Here is an 18,827-nt window from a genome sequence, read left to right on the forward strand (position 1 = left end):
TAAAAGAAAGCAAGTCAGCAATAAAGAAATGGATACAAATGCATGTCACAAAGGGTCAGTGGCTCGAAAAAAATCCCCAAAACAAATAAACCAAGGTCGGTGTTTTTCTGCCATGATTTGGATACTGTATATTTCTATATAAAATCATAAATACAAAAAAACAAAAAACATTGTAGTCACCCATCAAATATATTATTTGATCAATTGGGATTATTGAAGTTTTATGAGTTGGTTGATTATAGGATTTTGTTGATTATGTATAGGGCACACAAAAATGTATTACCTTTGAATATTCAATCTAATTTTATTAAGAGAGAAAATATTTATAATCTAAAGGGATTTGAAATGTTTATAAAACCTAAAATCCGAACAAGTTTGAAAGAGAGATGTACTACTGTTCAAGGAAAAAGGTTGTGGAACAATTTGGCTAGTGACAACAAAAATGCTGATTCGATTAAATTATTTGGCAGAATGTTAAAAGTAAATCTGTTGAAGAGATATAAAACTATATAACATGTATTTATACACGCTATTATCTGAGTGGTTGAAGTTGTTTTGTTTGGTTATTAATAAGGGTGTGAAATTTGTATATGTGTGTATGCATATATTTTTTGTTAAATAGGGGCAGAGATTATAAGATTTTTTTCTTCTATCTGCTTCCTTTCATTTTATGAGATTTGTTTTGTTTTTGTTTTTTTGTTGTATTGAAATTTGTTTTGTTTTTAACTAAAATGAATAAATCTTACAAAGTCAAGACACTTTCACAATTAACTTAAGAGAAAATACACTTAGAAATGTGAAAAATGCTTTTCAATGGTCAGTTTCATAAAGATAAAGTTGGTACAGTGAGCATAATGTAACACTTTGTGGACCCTAAACAGTAAGCGGCTTCCGCCTGCAAGATTGTGGCCTTATTCTGTTCGCTGCTTAGTATGACGTCACTTTTGTTGCTTCCTTGCACCTGCAAAGTGATTCAAATCAAGATATGAAAACACACAAGTGAGTGGTCTGTCCCTACAGATAAATCAGTAATTGTATGATTACCAAGAAACTTAGAGGCATACAAATAAAAAGAAAACAAAAAATCAGTTTAAAGGACCCCAAAAATGTTACAGTCTAGAAGAAATAGACTAATTAAAATAACTATATTCTTTTCTTCACTGATTCCTGCTTTTCAATTGCACAAGCTGTACAGGACAGAAGACCATACAAAACATAATTGAAAATGTATCCCCTGAAGCACAAACTGCATCACTTTTGTGCTGTGATAGAACAGCACAGACGGCGGCTCCTTACTGGACAGTTACCAAAAGTGCCTGTTTTATAAGAGTGTAGCTTGCAGACATCAGCAGTTCTTGACAGAAAAGACATGCCAGCCTTTCAAAGACTTTTTCAAAAATCGAAAACAAGATTGTTTTCATAGCAGGAGACTGGTTTTGTGGAAGTAAAATAATTCCTATTCAGCTGCGTATCCTTGCTACAACAATGTTTTCATGATACCATAGCTGAAAAGCAGACACCTGGTTCAAGCCTGGTAACAGCAGATGCCCCTCCCACAATTGTTTTTTTTTTTTTGGGGGGGGGGGGGGGGGGGGGTGTTAAGGTGATTCTGCTGGACAAAAAGAGGAAGGCACATGTCGTGTATCACATACGTGTTTCTGTTTGTTAAAAAAAACTCCCACTGATGGGTCGACACTTCTCACTCCATGGTGAATGTTTCAGTGACATCAGCTTAGCAGCAGTATTTTCTTCATGTGATCAAAATGACCACATTTGAGTGACTGAAGTATGATACATACACTGCAGACCTCTAACATGACAAGACCTGATCATACACAATCCATCCATCTGCAGGGTGACCGGAGCAGGAGTGACCAGCCTGAGCTGAATGCCAATCTGCAACAATATTAAAAGCAGACATTATTCTAAATGCTGAGCCACTTATACCACCATAATTTAATTTGTTAGATTGGTCACAGTGTCGTTAAACAGTTCAAAACTGAACAATAAACAGGTACAGAACTGTGTAAAAGTCTTGAGACGCCCCTCATTTCTTTGTACTGGAGCCAGACTTTCTTGTAATTTTTTTTCGTGTTCTTGAGCAGTAGTTCTCCAGGCTTTCTGAAGGTCTTTCAAAGTTTTTTTGGACATTAGCTGTTTTCAGTCCATTCCTTGTACCTGACTATTTTCAGAGGAATTCTTTTTTCTTAAGCCTCTCAACATTGACCTATGAATCATTCAAGAATAAAAAGGCATCAAACTCAAGGGATGAACCAGTGTTGTCTCTACACATAAACAATTTGGCAAATACCATCTGAAATGTCTTTAGGCACTTTATTAGCAGTCTGTCACAGAAAAATAATTAGTTCCCATTTCTTTAGTTGAATCTATGAAAAACAACAAAGATAACAGTCTGGCATAAAAAAGGATTTTTGCATCAAGATTATTCCCAAAGAGCTATTAGCCAAAAATGTGGCATATCTCAGCATGGTGTGAAGTGTGTCCTTAAAAAATCTGAGGAAATAAAAGAAGTTGCAGACCTAAAAACAAACAAACAAACCAAAAACATATACAGCAGATGAACAGTACATGAAGTCATGTCCTTAAGAAATAATCCAGCAAAGACCTGAAACAGGACCTGAGAAATGCATCTGGCCCTTCAAGTTTATCCATCTACTGTTCACTGAAGCCTCATCAGAAATGGTCTTAGTGGACGGGTGGCTGAGATATGCCACATAACACAAGGACTGAACTAAGGATTCATGGCAACAAGTTACAAGGAGTGATGAATCCAATTTTTAAATTTTGGGTTTAAATCATCATCAGTACGTGCAGAGGAGGTCAGGAGAGATTTACAACAGTGAGTGTCTGCAGCCATCTGTAAAACACGGTGGAGGCTCTGTCATGGTTTGGAGCTGCATTTCAGCCAGTGGTGTTAGAGATCTTATTAATTGATGAAATTATGAACGCAGAAAAGTACCATCAGATTTTGATCCACCATGCAATACCATCTGGAAAGCAACTGACTGGCAACAGATTTATTTTTCAGCATGCCAATGCAGTAAAAGCATACCTGGATAGAAAAACACACACTGTAACATGATGGACAGACCTCCCCAGAGCCTGGAATTCAGCATTACTGAAGCGGTGTGAAGCAGCAAAAAAGGCAGCCAACATCCAAAGAAGAGCTTTGAATGTTCTTCAAGTAGCCTGGACAACTATTCCTGAAGCCTACTTAAAGAAATTACAAGAAGGCTTGCCTGTACTGTATTTCCATATATGTTTGCATGTGTTGCAATAAGTTGCTGCGCCAAATCCCATTTTCCTAGCAAAATACAAAGAAACGAGCGGTGACTGAAGACTTTTGCACAATACTGTATATAAATAGCAACAATCAGACTGACGAGGGGGAGCAGAGTCTCAGAAAAAGTTTTTAGTCTTCCAAATACTGATGGGGTAATTAAAGCACTCAGAGAATTGTACAATACACCACTAACACAGTGTGTTAGCTACACTATTTTTGTTTTAGAAATATCCTTGGGTTTCAAATGATGGATACAAATTTGCCAATTCAACAAGGTTACATGAGGTGGCTGCTATTATTCAAATTTAGGGGATTCATAACAGGAACCTTTATGTTGTATGTCTTTCAAGCTAGGCCTTGGTTTCTTCATTTCTGTGGGAATTTTAAATACTGTCCCACCTACATACAGTATATGCACTACCACATAAACTTGAATCATTTTTAATAGTAAAAAGCTCTATCTAATAAAAAAAAAAAAAATCACACAAAAAATGAGACAAATGTAGAATTTAACATGCCTTCCTTCTGGTGAGGGTCCAAGGCTAAACTTATGTTGATTTTCCAATTACAAGTTTATCACCCTGCAAAACAAGAAACCAATAAATATATAAGAATATATAAGAATACATTAAAATAGTCAAAATAAGCCCATAACCTAAGTTTTCAATCTAAGTTCTGAATCTTCATGTCGATAAACTGCTGTGTCAAACCCGTTAACTAAATGAGTCACATAAAAACCCTGCAAAACATTCTAACACACGACTGAGGCCTCTATCTTCAGCTCATTTACTAATTCACCAGGTTGCTTTGTTACACCTTCACCTGCACTTGAGAATTAGCCAGATGTGGAGGTTTGGGGGCTACACCTGGCTTCTTTCTGGTAGTTGCCGGTGAGCTGTTTTTCCTCAGGCTGGGTGTCCGACAGATCGGTGGCTGAGTCTGTGAACTCTGAGACACACAGGAGGAGTCGTCCACTCTTTCACCACCAATGGCAGACAGACAGCTGTGCGCTGAGCTGCTGAAGAGATTCGTGCACTCCCCAGATGACTCACTGCTGTCCACTAAAAAGAATGATAACAGGTTTATTTGACACCAAACTGGCATAAGTTCAAATTTCCTAATGGCATTCAGGAAATAAATAGAAACCTGCTGCTGTCTGTCACAGCCACCAGATTAAAAAAAACGTAAACTATCCAATCATTTTAAAATAATTCAGCTGCTACTCTATTTTAGGACGATTGCCGTATGATCAGAGCTGATTTATTTATTGTCTTAAGTACTATAACATTAACAGACACAGCAGCAAACAGTCACATCGCTCTACTGACAAAAAACAAAACAAAAAAAAACACAAAACAAACAAAACAGAACAAAAGCCTAAAAATAAACTCACTCAGAGGGTGGTGAGTTTCGCACTGTTCACAGTTACGGTGGAGATGATGATGATTTAGATGATGATTGTTGAGCTCATTGTCAGTCACAATGTCAGCGGAGGAGCAGACAGCTGGATTGGTGTCCACTCCCTGTGACAGGTTCCCAGGATGACCAGCAGGGGGCAGTGAGCCACGGCCGGATGAGGAAGACGACTGGCTGAGGGTGGTGGAGGTGGTGCTGCCGGAGTCAATGGAGTGAGGTCGGGGATATTCTAAACCCCTGTGTGAACAATACGCCATAGGGACTGACGACATACATAGATATTAATGAGATAGTAATGGGCTGGATTAATGAGAAATGAGGACTGTTGTCGTACATGCAAATAATAAAAGTAAAGGGACTAAAGGGATGGCCTTGTTTCAAAAAAACTGGGATGTTGTATAAAATATTAATAAAACCAGAATGTAGCGGTATGCAATTCATTAAAACCTTTGATGAAAAAAGATACAAAAACAACACATCAGCCTGAACAGCTTTTGAGAATGAGCACTTCCTGGATTACAGTTGCTTTTGCTTGAGGTGCTCCAAGGCACTTTTCATATTTAACCTAACCCACATTTAACCTAAAAAAAACCATAAACGCCTTTAACAGATTTCATGCAGCCAGCGGAGCTTTTCTAGTGTTGTTCCACCAATAGGAATCTCACACGTGGTGTTGCACCAAAAGCAAGCCTATCAGCCATGGAAAATTAGGAATTTTATTTCATTTTTAAGGGTCGTATAATGATTTGAGAGTTAATTCCTCACCATTCTCAGAACCATGGCACAACAATAATTATAACCTAATGCCAACCTTGTCGTCAAAAGTCGGTCAAAGGTTGATTGCTTTGTGAAATGTTTGCCTATTGGGAGTTAATTGGATGCATTAAATGTTAAAATGTTAGTTAACTGACAAAAAATGATGGCACAAAGTATAAAAATAACACTAAAACCTAGAATTGTTACATGATATCTGATAGATGAAGAGGTATAAAGTTTAAAATGTTGTATGTTCAGCTTCTTACTTCTCCCGGGAAGAACACAGCTGATAGCTCGGTCACAGATCGCTGCATCACTGGGTTGAATATCCATGAATGGTTTGCGACCCATTCCCATGAATACCCTCTCCTGCATACGCAGCTCTGGAACATAACATATATTCACAATATATTTTTAACCCCGTGAAGCACTTTGTAACCTGTCCACTGGGTAAATGCTAAATAAAGACAGTATGCTGTCGCAACCTCTACTGTGAGCAGCCTGATCCCAGAGTATCCTCTCCAGGTCTGTGGTCCAGGCTTTCTTCATCTCCATGCTTGAGGCTCTCAGAGTGTAGGTGTCCTCACTTTTCCTCCTGCGGAACCAGATCTCAAAACACAGACCGCTCATACCAGAGTTATGAGTCATTCCAATGTCGCTGGTCTGGAAGAGAAAATAGAAGACACGGGAATTACACGGGTTTAGCTGGCAGATCATTTTTGTTTCATCTACTTTAGGAAATTTCACATCCTGGAGGATCCCAGTAGCAGTGAGGTGTAATGCCATTTAAACTCTGTTTTAGCTTTTTAAATAAGGGTTGGCTATTCAGGTTCTGGCAGCCTTTTGATGAACAAGGACATTTGCAGACCTTGAATGACTGCTTGTAGATGTAAACATCATTTCCAACATCTGTCTTCTTGGTCTTGCTGAAGAGAATCAGATCTTCAAAGAGGAAGACGCGGCGGACACATTTCTTCTTCCTGAAGAAAACTGTGAATTCATCCTGGCGAATCAGCTGGCCTTGTTCTTTCAAATTCACCTGACAGAAAAGGGAAAGTAACTGTTAGTATCATTTAACAACTGTGACTCAAGTTAATCTGGCCAACCATTTAAAAATCTTACATCACAGTCCTGGATGGCATCCATGGTGAGTAAATCGTTGCCGTGGCGCATCTGAAATCGAATCAGATCTGCAGCAGCCTGGATTTCAACCCTCTCCCTCTCCCTCTCACTGCTCGTCAGATCAGGCACATGCATAGTTGGGCTAGACACGCTTTGTGTGCACATGCTAGACATACACGGTGTATCCTGGATCATATCTTTTGGACTATATGAGCCAGCCAAAGCCAACATGTCCTGTAGCAGAAGGCTGTACTTGCTAATCCTCTGGATAGGCCTCAGAAGGTAGGATGAAAGGTCCATCATGTCTCCCAGCTCCTGCTGCTTCTTCTGTGAAGTCAACAAAGCTAGAGTGTAAATCCAAAAAAGTAAAAGCATGCTCCCAGTGTTAGGGGTGTGCGTGCTGCTGCAGCTGCTACTGCTGAAAATGGATGGAACTCATCTAAGATGATATCAATGATCTAACAAAACTAATAGGGTGAATGGCACCCACAATATTTACACTCATGAAACACTTTCCTACTCAGTATAAATGATGACAAAAAGATGACAGTTCACAGGAATCGGGAATCCAAATTTGCTGATCAGTACAAAGAAAGCCACTGAGTGTGCTTTACAAATTAATCTATTTTAGACCATTTCATTAGAAAACTGCTCCTTTAAGTGTTTCGGTTGACAGAAAGACATAAAATGACCTTGAAGATGTCATGGCGGCGGTGAAGGATCAGGGCGTCTGACTGAGGTTTGTTCTTGCTGTACAAAGCATACAGACCAAAACTCTCACTCTGTTGAAAGAGCCAGTTTAAAATATATTGAAAATTTTGTTGATAAGAATAATTACATAATACACAAGAAATACTGCATGAAAAAAAAAAAAGTATATTACAGTCACAGAGTTGTTACTCACATGTCTGAGAAAGCAGCGAGCCATCATTGCAGGCTCCCTTGGGCAGGCCTCCAGCTCAGGCAGGAAATAGTGGCTGTGGAAATCATAAAGCTTCTCTAGGTTGCCAAAGATGACCCCTCGCTTGCCCCTGAGGTCCTGGGGGATGTCTAGTCTGTCCATTAGGGGGAGGTAGTGAGTGAGGATGTAGCCCAGGGAGCGGATGTACTCCCTCTCTGTGAACACCAACTCCTCCATGACACGCTGCAGCCTCCTGGTGACAGGAGGAGAATGAAGATCTATTAACTTCAAACACAGGCTTACAGAAAGACACACGTCAGTATATGACTGCATTTTAACAATAACTGCAATAATACCTACCAAGGTTTAGTTATATGTATTTTTATACAATATATTCAAATTAAAATGCAAAACAAATGATGAAATATCCTATTCAAAAATGTAAAAAAAAAAAAAAAACTGCATAGACACCTCCTGTTATTTACAGAACTGTGCAAAAGTCTTGAGCCACCTCCATTTTTTTATATATTTAGCTAGGAAAATGGGAAAAAGGTGTAGCAGTTTATTGAAATGTTCCAACCATCTTGAAAGTCAATTTGTGGTACAACAACCTTTATTCTGCAACACACCCTGAAATCTCTGCGGCAGCTTTTTTCTCATTTCTTTAAGCAGTCTTCAGCAACAGTTCTCCAGGCTTCTTGAAGGTCATTCAAAGCTCTTCTTTGGTTGTTGGCTGCCTTTAGTTCCGTTCTTTGTCAAGATGATCCCACACTCCTTCATTAATGTTGAGATCTGGGCTCTGGGGAGGCCGATCCATGACTGATAGTGTTCCACTGTGTGTTTTTCTATCCAGGTACACTTTCAGTGGATTGGCAGCGTGTTTGGGATCATTGTCGTGCTGAAAAATGAAGCTCTACATCAAATTTGGATTCATCTCTCCATCAGACCTGTTGCCACTGATTTTCAGTCCAGTTTTTCTCTAATTTGGAATGCTTCAGCCGTTCTCCCATAAGAATGCTGTACCATCCACTAACACCACTCCTGTCGAGGCTTCAGTGAACAGCGGCTGGATCACCCCACCCCCACCCCGTCCACTTGTCCAGTTTCCTCACATTTTTTAAGGACACACCGCACACCATGCAGTGTGAAAATGAGTGAATAAACAGAAAATTTCTAAAAAAAAACCAAACAAACAAAAAAACAACGACAAAACAAAAAATCCTTCAGGAAAGTTTAGAGAACTGGAAGTCTGAGTCTGAAACAACTTTCTGGAAGTTTGGAAAACTATTGCTCAAGACCTCCCTGGAAGCAAAACACAAAGAAATGACAGGTAGCCCAAAACTTTTTCATAGTGCTGCACTTTCTGTTCGATATGCCCATCATCAACTATCTTTCACATTTCAGATAGATAAACTGTTATTTTTTTTCTCCATATCCATGGTTGAATTAAAGAAAATGAGCCAGCATTCATGGATTATGGACACAACCTCTTGGGCACAGATAATTAATTAAACCTAGATTTTTTTTTTACAACTTTCCAGCTGCTTCATTGACTGTAAACTTACTATAGCCTAAGTATATTTTTTGCAGCTGCATTAAATATATCCCAAGTTTCCAGTGAGATGATAGATGTCCTTTTTTAGCAGCACTGAGGGTCTGTGCTTAGAAAGCCTGTTCCATCCACCCATGATGCAAAGATGAAAAAAGAGAGGGAAAGCGAACAGACAGTACCTGTAGCTCTTCATTGCCAGCTTAGAGATGGAAAAGAGTGCATGAAAGACTCATGTAAGCCACACAAGATTAGTAAAATTAAAGATATATCATCAAATATTACTTTTTTGTCTGTAAGGCAGGACAATATTACCCACACACAGAAGACTTACAGGGCATTGCTGGCACTCCTCTGTGGACTCGCTAAACAAAAGGCCCCCTCATATCTCCCAATGGGCAGACTGGAGTGTTTGCACCATGAAGTCCCTTTACCCTCCGCAGCCCCCTGCTCGCTCATACAGGAATCTTCGGAGCAGAAGCTCCCGTGGCGGGAGATCTGAAACTTCTGGGCTTCTTGGAGGATTCGACAAGATGGCTGACCGTAGTGGGAGCAAGATGATGAGGTTCGAACCCGCTGCTCTGGAGGAGTGGATGACCCCACTGGTGCCGCTCCTGGGGTACATGAGTCCTGGCTTGCTGACCTCGCTCCGAGACCCCGTCCCCATGGAAACCACTGGCAGCCGACAGTGTGGGACTGAGACAGAGCGGCAGCATCTCTCTCGCTCCTTGCTCTGCTTGTCTGTCTCCTCCTCGGCTCTCTTTCTGTTCTCTTTGCTGACCTGTATCAAAATGACACCTTTACTGAGTCACAACCCAATTAGGCAGCCTGAAAAGGCAAATGAACTCAGGACCATCTTTAAGGTCCTTAACATTTTCAGCCTAACTTATTCACAGGTGGGTCAATTTTGGTCAAATCCATAAATCCAAATACTGAATTTGGTTTACCATTTTTTCCAAACTGTTTAACAGTATAATATATATTCTCTCTGTCACTGAGAGTCATGAAAAGTGAGACAATTTATTTAAATGGAAAAATATTCAATTTTATTTCTTATCCAAGTTAAATAATAGCATTAAATTGTTGTAATCAAGTGATCATAAAAAATTATTGAATACTAGGATTTGTATGACAAATGACAGTACCTACTATTTGTTGTGTAGAGCCTGGCTAAATTACTACAAATAAAGAGATGCTTCCCAAATATCATCTAAAAGAACTGTTTTAGTCTTTATAAGAGGGATGGATAGACCAACATAGAAGTTGTAATACCTATGAGGTGACTGTGGAGGGACCTTTGACCCCTGGTATGTTCCAGCATCACTGCGATCCTCAGGTTTGATGATGATGTTACAGCAAGCTACAGTTGTTGAATTGGGGCTTTTGTTGCCCAGGATCGGTCTTCTCTTTCCTAAATCCACTGTTCCTGACACGATGCTTTCCCACTGCGGATGCCGAGGCCCAGGGGTTGATTGCACCACCAAATTCTGGCCACCGGGAGATGCTGTCTGAACATTAGTGCTCACCACATCAACAAAATGACCTTCACACCAGCTGCTAGAATCTGGTTGATGGTGATAAACCTCATCCACATTCTGCATCCTCTCCTGAAGCTGCTGCCTGGCTTCCTGACATCTCAGCCAGGCAAAGTTCCAGACACGCATCCCCCGGGGGCCCCGCAGGAAGCTGGCCTGGGCCTTTACCTCCTGGAATCTCTCTGGGCTGAACTGTTGGAACCTGTCTTGGAAAGCCCGGAGGATGGAGCTGTCAGTGCAAGAAGGGGAAATACTGGTGGTGGTTGGATCTGAGCCATGCTCTGCATGGATATCAGACTGACAAAGGGATGAAACGTTTGGGCTAGAGTGTTGGTTTTGGTGCAGAAGGTCTCTTTGATGAGCCTGTGAGGCACTTTCAAAGTCCTGCACTGCATGGATTCTGGACTGACTCTGATCCAGGTAGTCAGTGCATTCATTGGCCAGTGCTGTAGCCTGTTTGTAAAGAGACTTTTATTTACTATAAATGTGAATGAGAAAGAATTCTTATTATTTCTTTGTTAATACAGTGCTAGTGTGTCAAATACAAACCTGCTCACAAAAATCACACACGTTGACCATGATCTGCAGCTCTCTACCACACTCCTCTGCCCGGCACAGGAAGTCCTCTAGGCCTGACTTGAAGGCGTAGACAAATTCCTTGAACGTCTCAGTCTCCGGGTACGAGAGCCCGTTCTGCTGAAGCTGCTCAGCTTCTGACACCAGCGACATGGCATGGTGTCGTCGGTCCTGCGCGAGGAGAGAAAGAGAAACTCAGCGAGCTGCACAACAAACAAATACAGGAAAAATGGCAGCCACAAAAAAAATAAATAAATAAAATGAAATAAAAATCTTTGACTGACATTAGCTTCAATTAGGAAACCAGTGAAGCTGTTGAGGATCTGCTCCATTCTGTCTCCAGAATCCTCGACTGACTCCGCCTCCAGCAGATGGCGCTCTCCCTCTTCATTAACCCACTGCTGAATCTACACAGAGGGAAACACAGTAAATATGTATTTGGTGATACAGTATATAAATAAAATATGTGATTAGATTCTTTTTATTTAAACTCTCCTGTTTTGTGTTAAGTCAATAACAGTCGTGTGTGTATGTCCAGGTGTGGCTGTACTGAGTGCATTACTTACAATTTCTTAATTACTTACTTAAAAGCACTCTTGAGTTAATTAAAGCCTTTTAGTGTCAAGGAATTTCTTGGTTTCTTTCCACCTCTTTATTTCATTATTATGGTTGACCCAGTGGGTTATAAAATGACTACTTAATATTGGTCACATTATAAGGAAAAGAGAGCAGGAATAAAATGTAAAACTGTTTATGTGTGCCCTACTTTTTAAATATAACTGGTGACCTGTACAGGGTGTACCCTGCCTCTCGCCCTATGATAGCTGAGATAGGTTCCAGAAACTGATCTGAACCTTAGCAAACGAACATCAGTTAGTACAATGTACCTGTGTGAAGTGTCCCTCCATCTCTCTGAGTTGCAGCAGGTACTCCAGGTGCTCCAGTGACACGTTGGACCTCTGCACAAGGAAGTGAGCCTGCTCCTCCACATGGTTGTACAGACTGGTCACCGAGTCCACTGCATCACTGCATAGAGGAAAACGTAGGATCAAAGACTCCTTAAGGAAGCCAATAACACTAATAAATGTCATTTTAAACATTTCCATGTACTCGGACACTCCACTGAAGATGAGTTCACATTTTTAATGTGACTTACCTGATAAAATAAGAGCAAGTTCCTACTCAAAGTGGAAGAAAACACTTGGCTTACTTACAAATAAATCAAATTGTCTGGCCTCATTTCTTTTACATCTTGTTTCATATTCCATAAAGAAAGCCATATGCAATGTTAAGGATGACACTTAAGGACACTGAAGCTTGTTGTTTCACAATAAATCCTGAATCAGACTGTAGGCCAGCAGCTGGGATTTTCCACAGTTGTAAAAGGAGCATGAGAGAGGAGGATGATTTGTGGTTACCTAAAGTCCTCGCAATGGGGGTATTTGAGGTCGCTCTCCTTCCTTAGCCTGGCCAGAATAGCCCCACCCTCTCTCTGCAGGCTGACCAATCGGCTATCCTCCAGAACGTCCCTCATCAGAGTCCTCTGGTCATTCATGCACTGCTGCACAGCCTGTTACACAAAAACCACACAAAGATAAATTTACAGAAGTGGGGGTAACCTAACCTTCCAAGGGTCAAATCGCAGCATGAGCAATCAGTAAAAAGGAGAGTGTTTAGGTACCTGTGCACTGTCTGTCCTCCGGGGCTCGTCTAGCTTACTGATGGCTCTCAGGAGCAGGCTGGAGGCCACATGAAGATCATAGACAAATGGGAAGAGTTTCTACAGAATAAAACATGCGGATAAACAGTGAAGAAGAAACACCTGATCAGTGAGAAGCGAGGCAGGGACAAATGGAAACAGGTAATGTAATAATGTGACGGTCTCACCTGGTGCAGGTCCTTCCAGTCAATGTTACTGTGAGATAGTGTCCCATCCAGGCGGGAGCTCAGCTGACTCCCCTCCACCAGCTTGAACAATGACTTCATTGATGTCACCATATCAGTCTGTCACATTACCAGGAACATCCTTCGGTCATTACTCAGTATGTAACCACAGGGGATTATTTATGAATTGCCTTTACTAAATGTGTATTTTTCCTCGAATCTTATTTATTATATTGTTTTAATTCTGCTTTTGGTATTTTAATTTTAACTAGTTAGTGCACTGACAAAAATCTGGAACTTTGGACACCTCTGTGTGTTTGCTGCTATTAGTATGGACATGGTCAACAAACCAGTAGACCACTAGGAGGGCTAGAGCACAAACTTTCACACTCTCAGATTAATAACCCATATAAATAAGACTAAACACAGAAGGTTTTTATTTTAAAAATGATTCTGAAGTCTAAAAAAGCTGACCTGTATCCCTGGACACCTTTCTGGTCTGAAGTTGCTCTCTTTGTCCACCAGCAGAACCAAACTGTTCGCTGCTTGGGGGCACTGTTCCTGCAACAGTTTAACACTCCACTGAGCTAATGACGTCAAATAAATCAATACATACATACTGGAAACAAATATCATTTGTTGCTCTCTTGCAACAGGAGCTGATACATTTTAGGACTTGATGTTTCACTCAGCATTTATGATCTGCACTCAGCCAGACATTAGCACATAAAACATCAATTACCTCTGATCTGCTGTAGTGAGCTGTAATAAAGAAAGTTTGTTTGCTTCATACCTGAAGAGTCATCAAAGCCTTGTAGAGCTGCGGCTGAGGATTTGTTTTCCTCGCATCGAACACTAGTGTCATCCCAGCTTCTCTGATTTCTTTCCTACATAAACAAACATTCACATTAGTTCATAACATTTCCACAATAAAACAGAGACGACCGCATGCAGCGTGTGCCTGTTTTAAGCTTTTGGTTAAATTATTTATTCCCTTCATACCTGGTAATAGAGTAGAAGTAGAGCAGCATCTGGAAGATCTCCTGGCTTGTTACCGCTGTTCGCCATCCCTGGTGGTCACCATACAGTTCAACTACTGCCCTGCCCACCCTGTCTCTGCCGCCTGGAGGGGTTAGAGAAAGGAGAGAGGAGGAGAATAACAAAACAAAAAAAAGTTTTCTGCTCATGAGGATTTGCACAAACCAGCTGATGCATTTTCAAAAGTTTGAAAGAGAGAGAAACTTTCCTTTATTGTGTCACTGAATGCCAAATAATATTGTAACTGACAAAAGCAGTGAGACTACACTATCTGATAGCAACAGTGGTGAGTACAAGGACCAAAGAATAGGAAACAGAAAAACAGAGCAACAAATAGAAAAGAGGAGCAACCAGAGGGTCACAATTAAAGTTAAAGGACAAGTGCAAAGGATTTAGGGGCTTCTATTAGCAGTAATAGATTAAGCAGTAGTATTCATATTTATGATTTCATTGGTGTAACTAAAAGTCAATGTGCTTTGCTAGCTTAGAATGAGCTTCACATCTACATGAGGAGTCCACCTCATTGCACCCACATGTTTCTGCAGCAGCCCAACATACAAACAAAGACTAAACAGGGTCATTCACATTTTTCTGTTGAATTTTGTTGGTTAAATTCTGAAATTTCACTGTTAGGTGCCACCAAGTCATACACAATGATAAGTGAGTTTTACAGCAAGACAAAAAAATAAATGTTCTATATGAGAGGAAAGACAATTAAATAGCCATCTTTATTCTTCTTAAAGAAAGAAAATCATAGAAACAAACTCTTACACTGAAATACTGACATACATTACATAACAGAGCAGCATAGATGCTATTTTTGCACGATGCCCTTTTGTGCACAGTGGAGAATTTTATATTGATGTTTTTACACATGCACTGCAGCCCTGAACTTTTCTAGACTCCAACAGAGGTGCAGCGATGTGTAACTGCACCCAGCAGTCCACTGAAGCCACAGCTACTGAGTGTGCTGTAGTGCAGTATGTGAGAAAGGGCAATAATGTCCGAAGCTAATTCGCCAATCTGTGCACATGGATTATAATGACCAGGTGCTGATCTTATTAACTGTATTTCAAATTAGTTACCTGTGAGAGATGCTACTCCCAGATAGAGGGGGTGGGCTCCGGGGTCTGGAGATCCTAGGGGTAAGTGGTCAGGTCTAGGACGAGCAGAGGGAGGCTGGGATGTCTTCTGTTTCTCTGCCACTAGAGGTGTATCTGTCTGTGATGGGTTCGGTGTTTGATGGCTATTTCTGCTAGTTACTGAAGTGCTTCCAAGCTGAGCACCATCTGAAGAAAGTTTGGAAATAAAATTAAATTTACCTATCAACAACAGCGACAACAACAGCAACAGCAAAGCTCTATTGTAAAAATAAAAATGTGACAAGAATGGCTTGACCCTGTACCTGGAACAACCATCTTCCTCCTGTTGAGCTTTGGTGAAACTAATCGGAAGGCGGTGCTGTTTTTACATTTAACCACATGCAGCTGGGGAATCTCTGCACAGGAGTCAGTATTTTCTCTTCTCCTGACATTTTTACCATCAACAATAACCAGTTCACACTTCTCTGAGGTGTCCACCACAGCGGTGGAGAGGGATGAACACCTTCTATCTGATATGCATGCTTGTCCGTTTTGTGATGCAGTGAAGGACGTCCCTGCAGAATTAGTTCTGCTTTGCAGCTGCTCGCAGGGTTTGAGGGTCATGTGCATCCCAGAAATTTCATTAGAACTAAATGGTAATCCACAGTGTTTGGTGGAGACATGTGACTGTCTGGTACCATTTGAGCTTGACAGAGCTTTAGCGTTGGCCATCTGTGTTCCATTCACATTGTGTGTACTGCCATAAGATTTGGCAGATTTTACATCTTGTGGTCCCAAAATGGCACAGTGGTCCTATCATTTGTCTGCTCTGGTAGCTCACCAAAGTGTAAAGCATCTATTCCCCTGGAAGTGATGTTTGCATCTCCTGGTTTCCAACATGGAACTGTGTTATATTCTCCTGATTCCTTACAGACAGATTCAGTGACAGAGGAAGGAGGGTGGTTTTGCATCCCAGGCTCACAAAGCATTCTTTGCACATTAGCACATGGATCCCTTGTTTTAGTTTCAAGTGGCCCCTGTCTGTTATTACACACTGAGAAATCACCATCTTCCTCCACCACAGCTAACGCATCTCCCCTCTCTTTCTCCCTTCCAAAGGCGACAGGATTTTGTAACGCAGCCTGGTAGGAGTCCCTGTATCGACATCTCAGCTCTTGAGCCCTAGAAACCTTTCCGCCCTGTTTTCTTCTCATGCATGGTGTACAGGGTTTCTCTGAGAAACGGACAGTGCGGACACACTCAGAGGAATCAGTGAAGTCAGAGTGAGGGTGGTGTGGCTGGGAATGATTGAAAGTGGCTAGAGGTCCTTTTTCTGCAGACATGTTGGGCCTAGAATGACTTTGTGTTTGAGGTTTTGCAGGTAACTGGACATGTGTTTGTGGCTGTGTGGGAGGTGGGATCTGTGTTGCCATCTGTCTTTGTGCTTGCCTATGCGACTCCATTTGTGCATGTGGCTGGATTTGTGTGGGTCTCTGTGGATATCTTTGCATTTGTCCTTGAATTGGTGTGTATGGTTGGATTTGCACTTCTGATTTCTGTTTTTCTTCTTTAAGTAACTGAGCGTTACCAAAAAGCATAGTGGCCTGCAGTATGTCAATATACTCCCCTTCTGCACCAACGTGGGCTGTTGTCTCACCTCTGCTGGTATCCTGAAGGTTTTTATCTTTAACTTTATCTTGGTTTGTGTTTTCAGAAACAGTAATACCCTTGTCCTCACCTTTGCATACAATTAGATCACCACTTCCAGGGGTGCACGTATCTGAAACAGTGCTTGTTTTTGTGCCTGTATTTGTATTTGTCCCAGTAAAGCGGCTGTTCCACGTATTAGGGGACACCCAGCCTACAGGCTTAGGCTCTGATTCAGTCTCTTTAACTTTGACCAGCCTTGACGAAGAAGCAGCACCAGCGTCCACCAGGCAAAGTGACACAGCAATGCCGTGCTTTGCTGGACATATTCTTGTCTCCACAGAGAAGGCAGAGGGTTGTGAATTTTGAATGGTTAAAGGAAAAGGTTTAAGTACAGATTCCTTTGAGGGACTTAGAGGTAATGATTCATCAGATGAAGAATTAGGAATAGGTGAAAGGAGAGGAAGCGGAGGTCGTAAAGGAGGATATGAGGGAGGTGCAGATGCCATACTACTCCCAGCACTCTGTGGCACATCCACAAATTCAGGCACAGCCACCCGTTCCCATGGTAGCCTCACCACACCTTGCTCTGTGGTGAGCAGGCACTGGCTGAGGGGCGTTCCCTGGCGGCCGTTGTTGATCTCATCTAACCAGTCAAGGCTGAATATACAAGGATAGGAGGTTTCAGGGATTGGGGTTTCCTCGACTACTTCTGCCCTTAAGTCCTCGTCTTCCAGGAGGCTGCAGACCACAATGCGAGCTGATTGGTCACAGAATGGTGCCACCTGGAGATAAAAATCACCCGGCTGAAGTAGCACTGGGTTGATGGGAGAAAGGTGGATGACAATTTGGTCACATAAGCACAGAGGCCAGCCCTCACAGACGAAAAGCACACCAGAGTACTGAGCCTAAAGGGGATAGAACATGGATGACAGAAAGAAATGTACTTAATATTCTGTAGATATCTTAGGGTAGCGATGCTTCATAATAATAAAAGTGCTGATTGGACATGTATGCCTCTTTAGCTTAGCATGACACTGTAAAAGTACAAAACAATGACTTACACATGCAGCCTGCTGCACGGTGTCTAAGATGTGCTTGGCTGGGACCAGAAAGTCCAGCAAGCCCCGCAGAGCATCTCCCTGATAATGACTGTCGATGATTTGGAAGAGCTGGCTGAGAAGTGTGGGGGCGGTGGCCTCAAAGGGCGGGTACAGCACAGACAGAAGGTTCTGGATGGAGCCCTCTAGAGAATCAAAGTTCTGAATACACAAGAGAGAGCACAAATATACAGCTGTTACTTCCCAGCGACTTAAACTTCACCCCACTGATTTCCTGAATTGCATCATGATGTAATTGATGACATAAATAAATCGCTCACTCTACTGTCCTCCAACATTTTCACATATATTCATTCAGCTGCTTAGAACTTGCACCTTATGACACGGATAAATTACTGCAGTCATACAGTGTTTTATTATCAATTTAAAAAGAAAAAGAAAATTGAAGATTAATATTCTGACACTCAACTAATTATCAAAACTGTGATTTTATGCCGACCACATAAAACATTTACTCAAATCCCCTGCAGTGTATAGTAATACTAAACAACAGCAAAGCAGGGCTCAGTTGCTTTCATCTGCTGGTTGTCTCGCAGTAAATTATGCAGCCTTGTCCTCAGCCTCAAGACATGACAAAGAACAGCTTCACAAACACACAAACGCTTCACACTAATCAATGGCCAACAAACACCCAAGTAAACATAGTGTGTGATGGCTGGTCCCAGGGCTCACTAGTCTCCTGGTTTATGGTTTCACATTCCCTTTGACCCGAACTCATGGCCCACTACCCACTTTTAGGCCCTGCTTTATTTAGATCAGCAAAGGCCACAGCAGCAGACCTCTGGGGTTAATATACAGTGTATACATGCATGCACAACTGAGTCCCTGGGGAGGGGGGGGGGGGGGGGTGTTGTATGGCTACAAGAAGGGCAAACTAGAATGTAAAATACACTCTG

General features: G+C 41.5%; 1 protein-coding gene across 1 annotated transcript; it reads right to left on the minus strand.

The window, feature by feature from the left end:
* Nucleotides 1-1,596: 1,596 nt before the first annotated feature.
* On the minus strand, nt 1,597-15,933 carry LOC115783232 (pleckstrin homology domain-containing family G member 4B-like). The gene is made up of 23 exons (XM_030733958.1): nt 15,487-15,933; nt 15,167-15,370; nt 14,046-14,166; nt 13,837-13,930; nt 13,518-13,604; nt 13,047-13,163; nt 12,841-12,939; nt 12,578-12,729; nt 12,047-12,185; nt 11,444-11,566; nt 11,133-11,330; nt 10,321-11,036; nt 9,383-9,829; nt 7,503-7,752; nt 7,291-7,380; nt 6,599-6,925; nt 6,345-6,515; nt 5,962-6,139; nt 5,743-5,859; nt 4,698-4,982; nt 4,127-4,365; nt 3,823-3,885; nt 1,597-1,896 (listed from the first exon to the last, which is right to left on the minus strand). The coding sequence occupies exons 1-22, from the start codon at nt 15,893-15,895 to the stop codon at nt 3,853-3,855; spliced, it is 4,596 nt and encodes a 1,531-aa protein (XP_030589818.1). The 5' UTR covers nt 15,896-15,933; the 3' UTR covers nt 1,597-1,896; nt 3,823-3,852.
* Between the last annotated feature and the right edge of the window lie 2,894 nt (nt 15,934-18,827).

Source organism: Archocentrus centrarchus, chromosome 7, assembly GCF_007364275.1.
Source record: "Archocentrus centrarchus isolate MPI-CPG fArcCen1 chromosome 7, fArcCen1, whole genome shotgun sequence".
NCBI classification, from domain to species: Eukaryota; Metazoa; Chordata; class Actinopteri; order Cichliformes; family Cichlidae; genus Archocentrus; species Archocentrus centrarchus.

Coding starts and splice junctions, on each gene's coding strand:
- LOC115783232 (XM_030733958.1), bottom strand. CDS start 15,895: ATGGCCAACGCTAAAGCTCTGTCAAGCTCAAATGGTACCAGACAGTCA. Junction 14,167..15,166: donor GGGAGTAGCATCTCTCACAG/GTAACTAATTTG, acceptor TAACCCCTCCAG/GCGGCAGAGACAGGGTGGGC. Junction 3,886..4,126: donor TGGCTAATTCTCAAGTGCAG/GTGAAGGTGTAA, acceptor CTTGTTTTGCAG/GGTGATAAACTTGTAATTGG.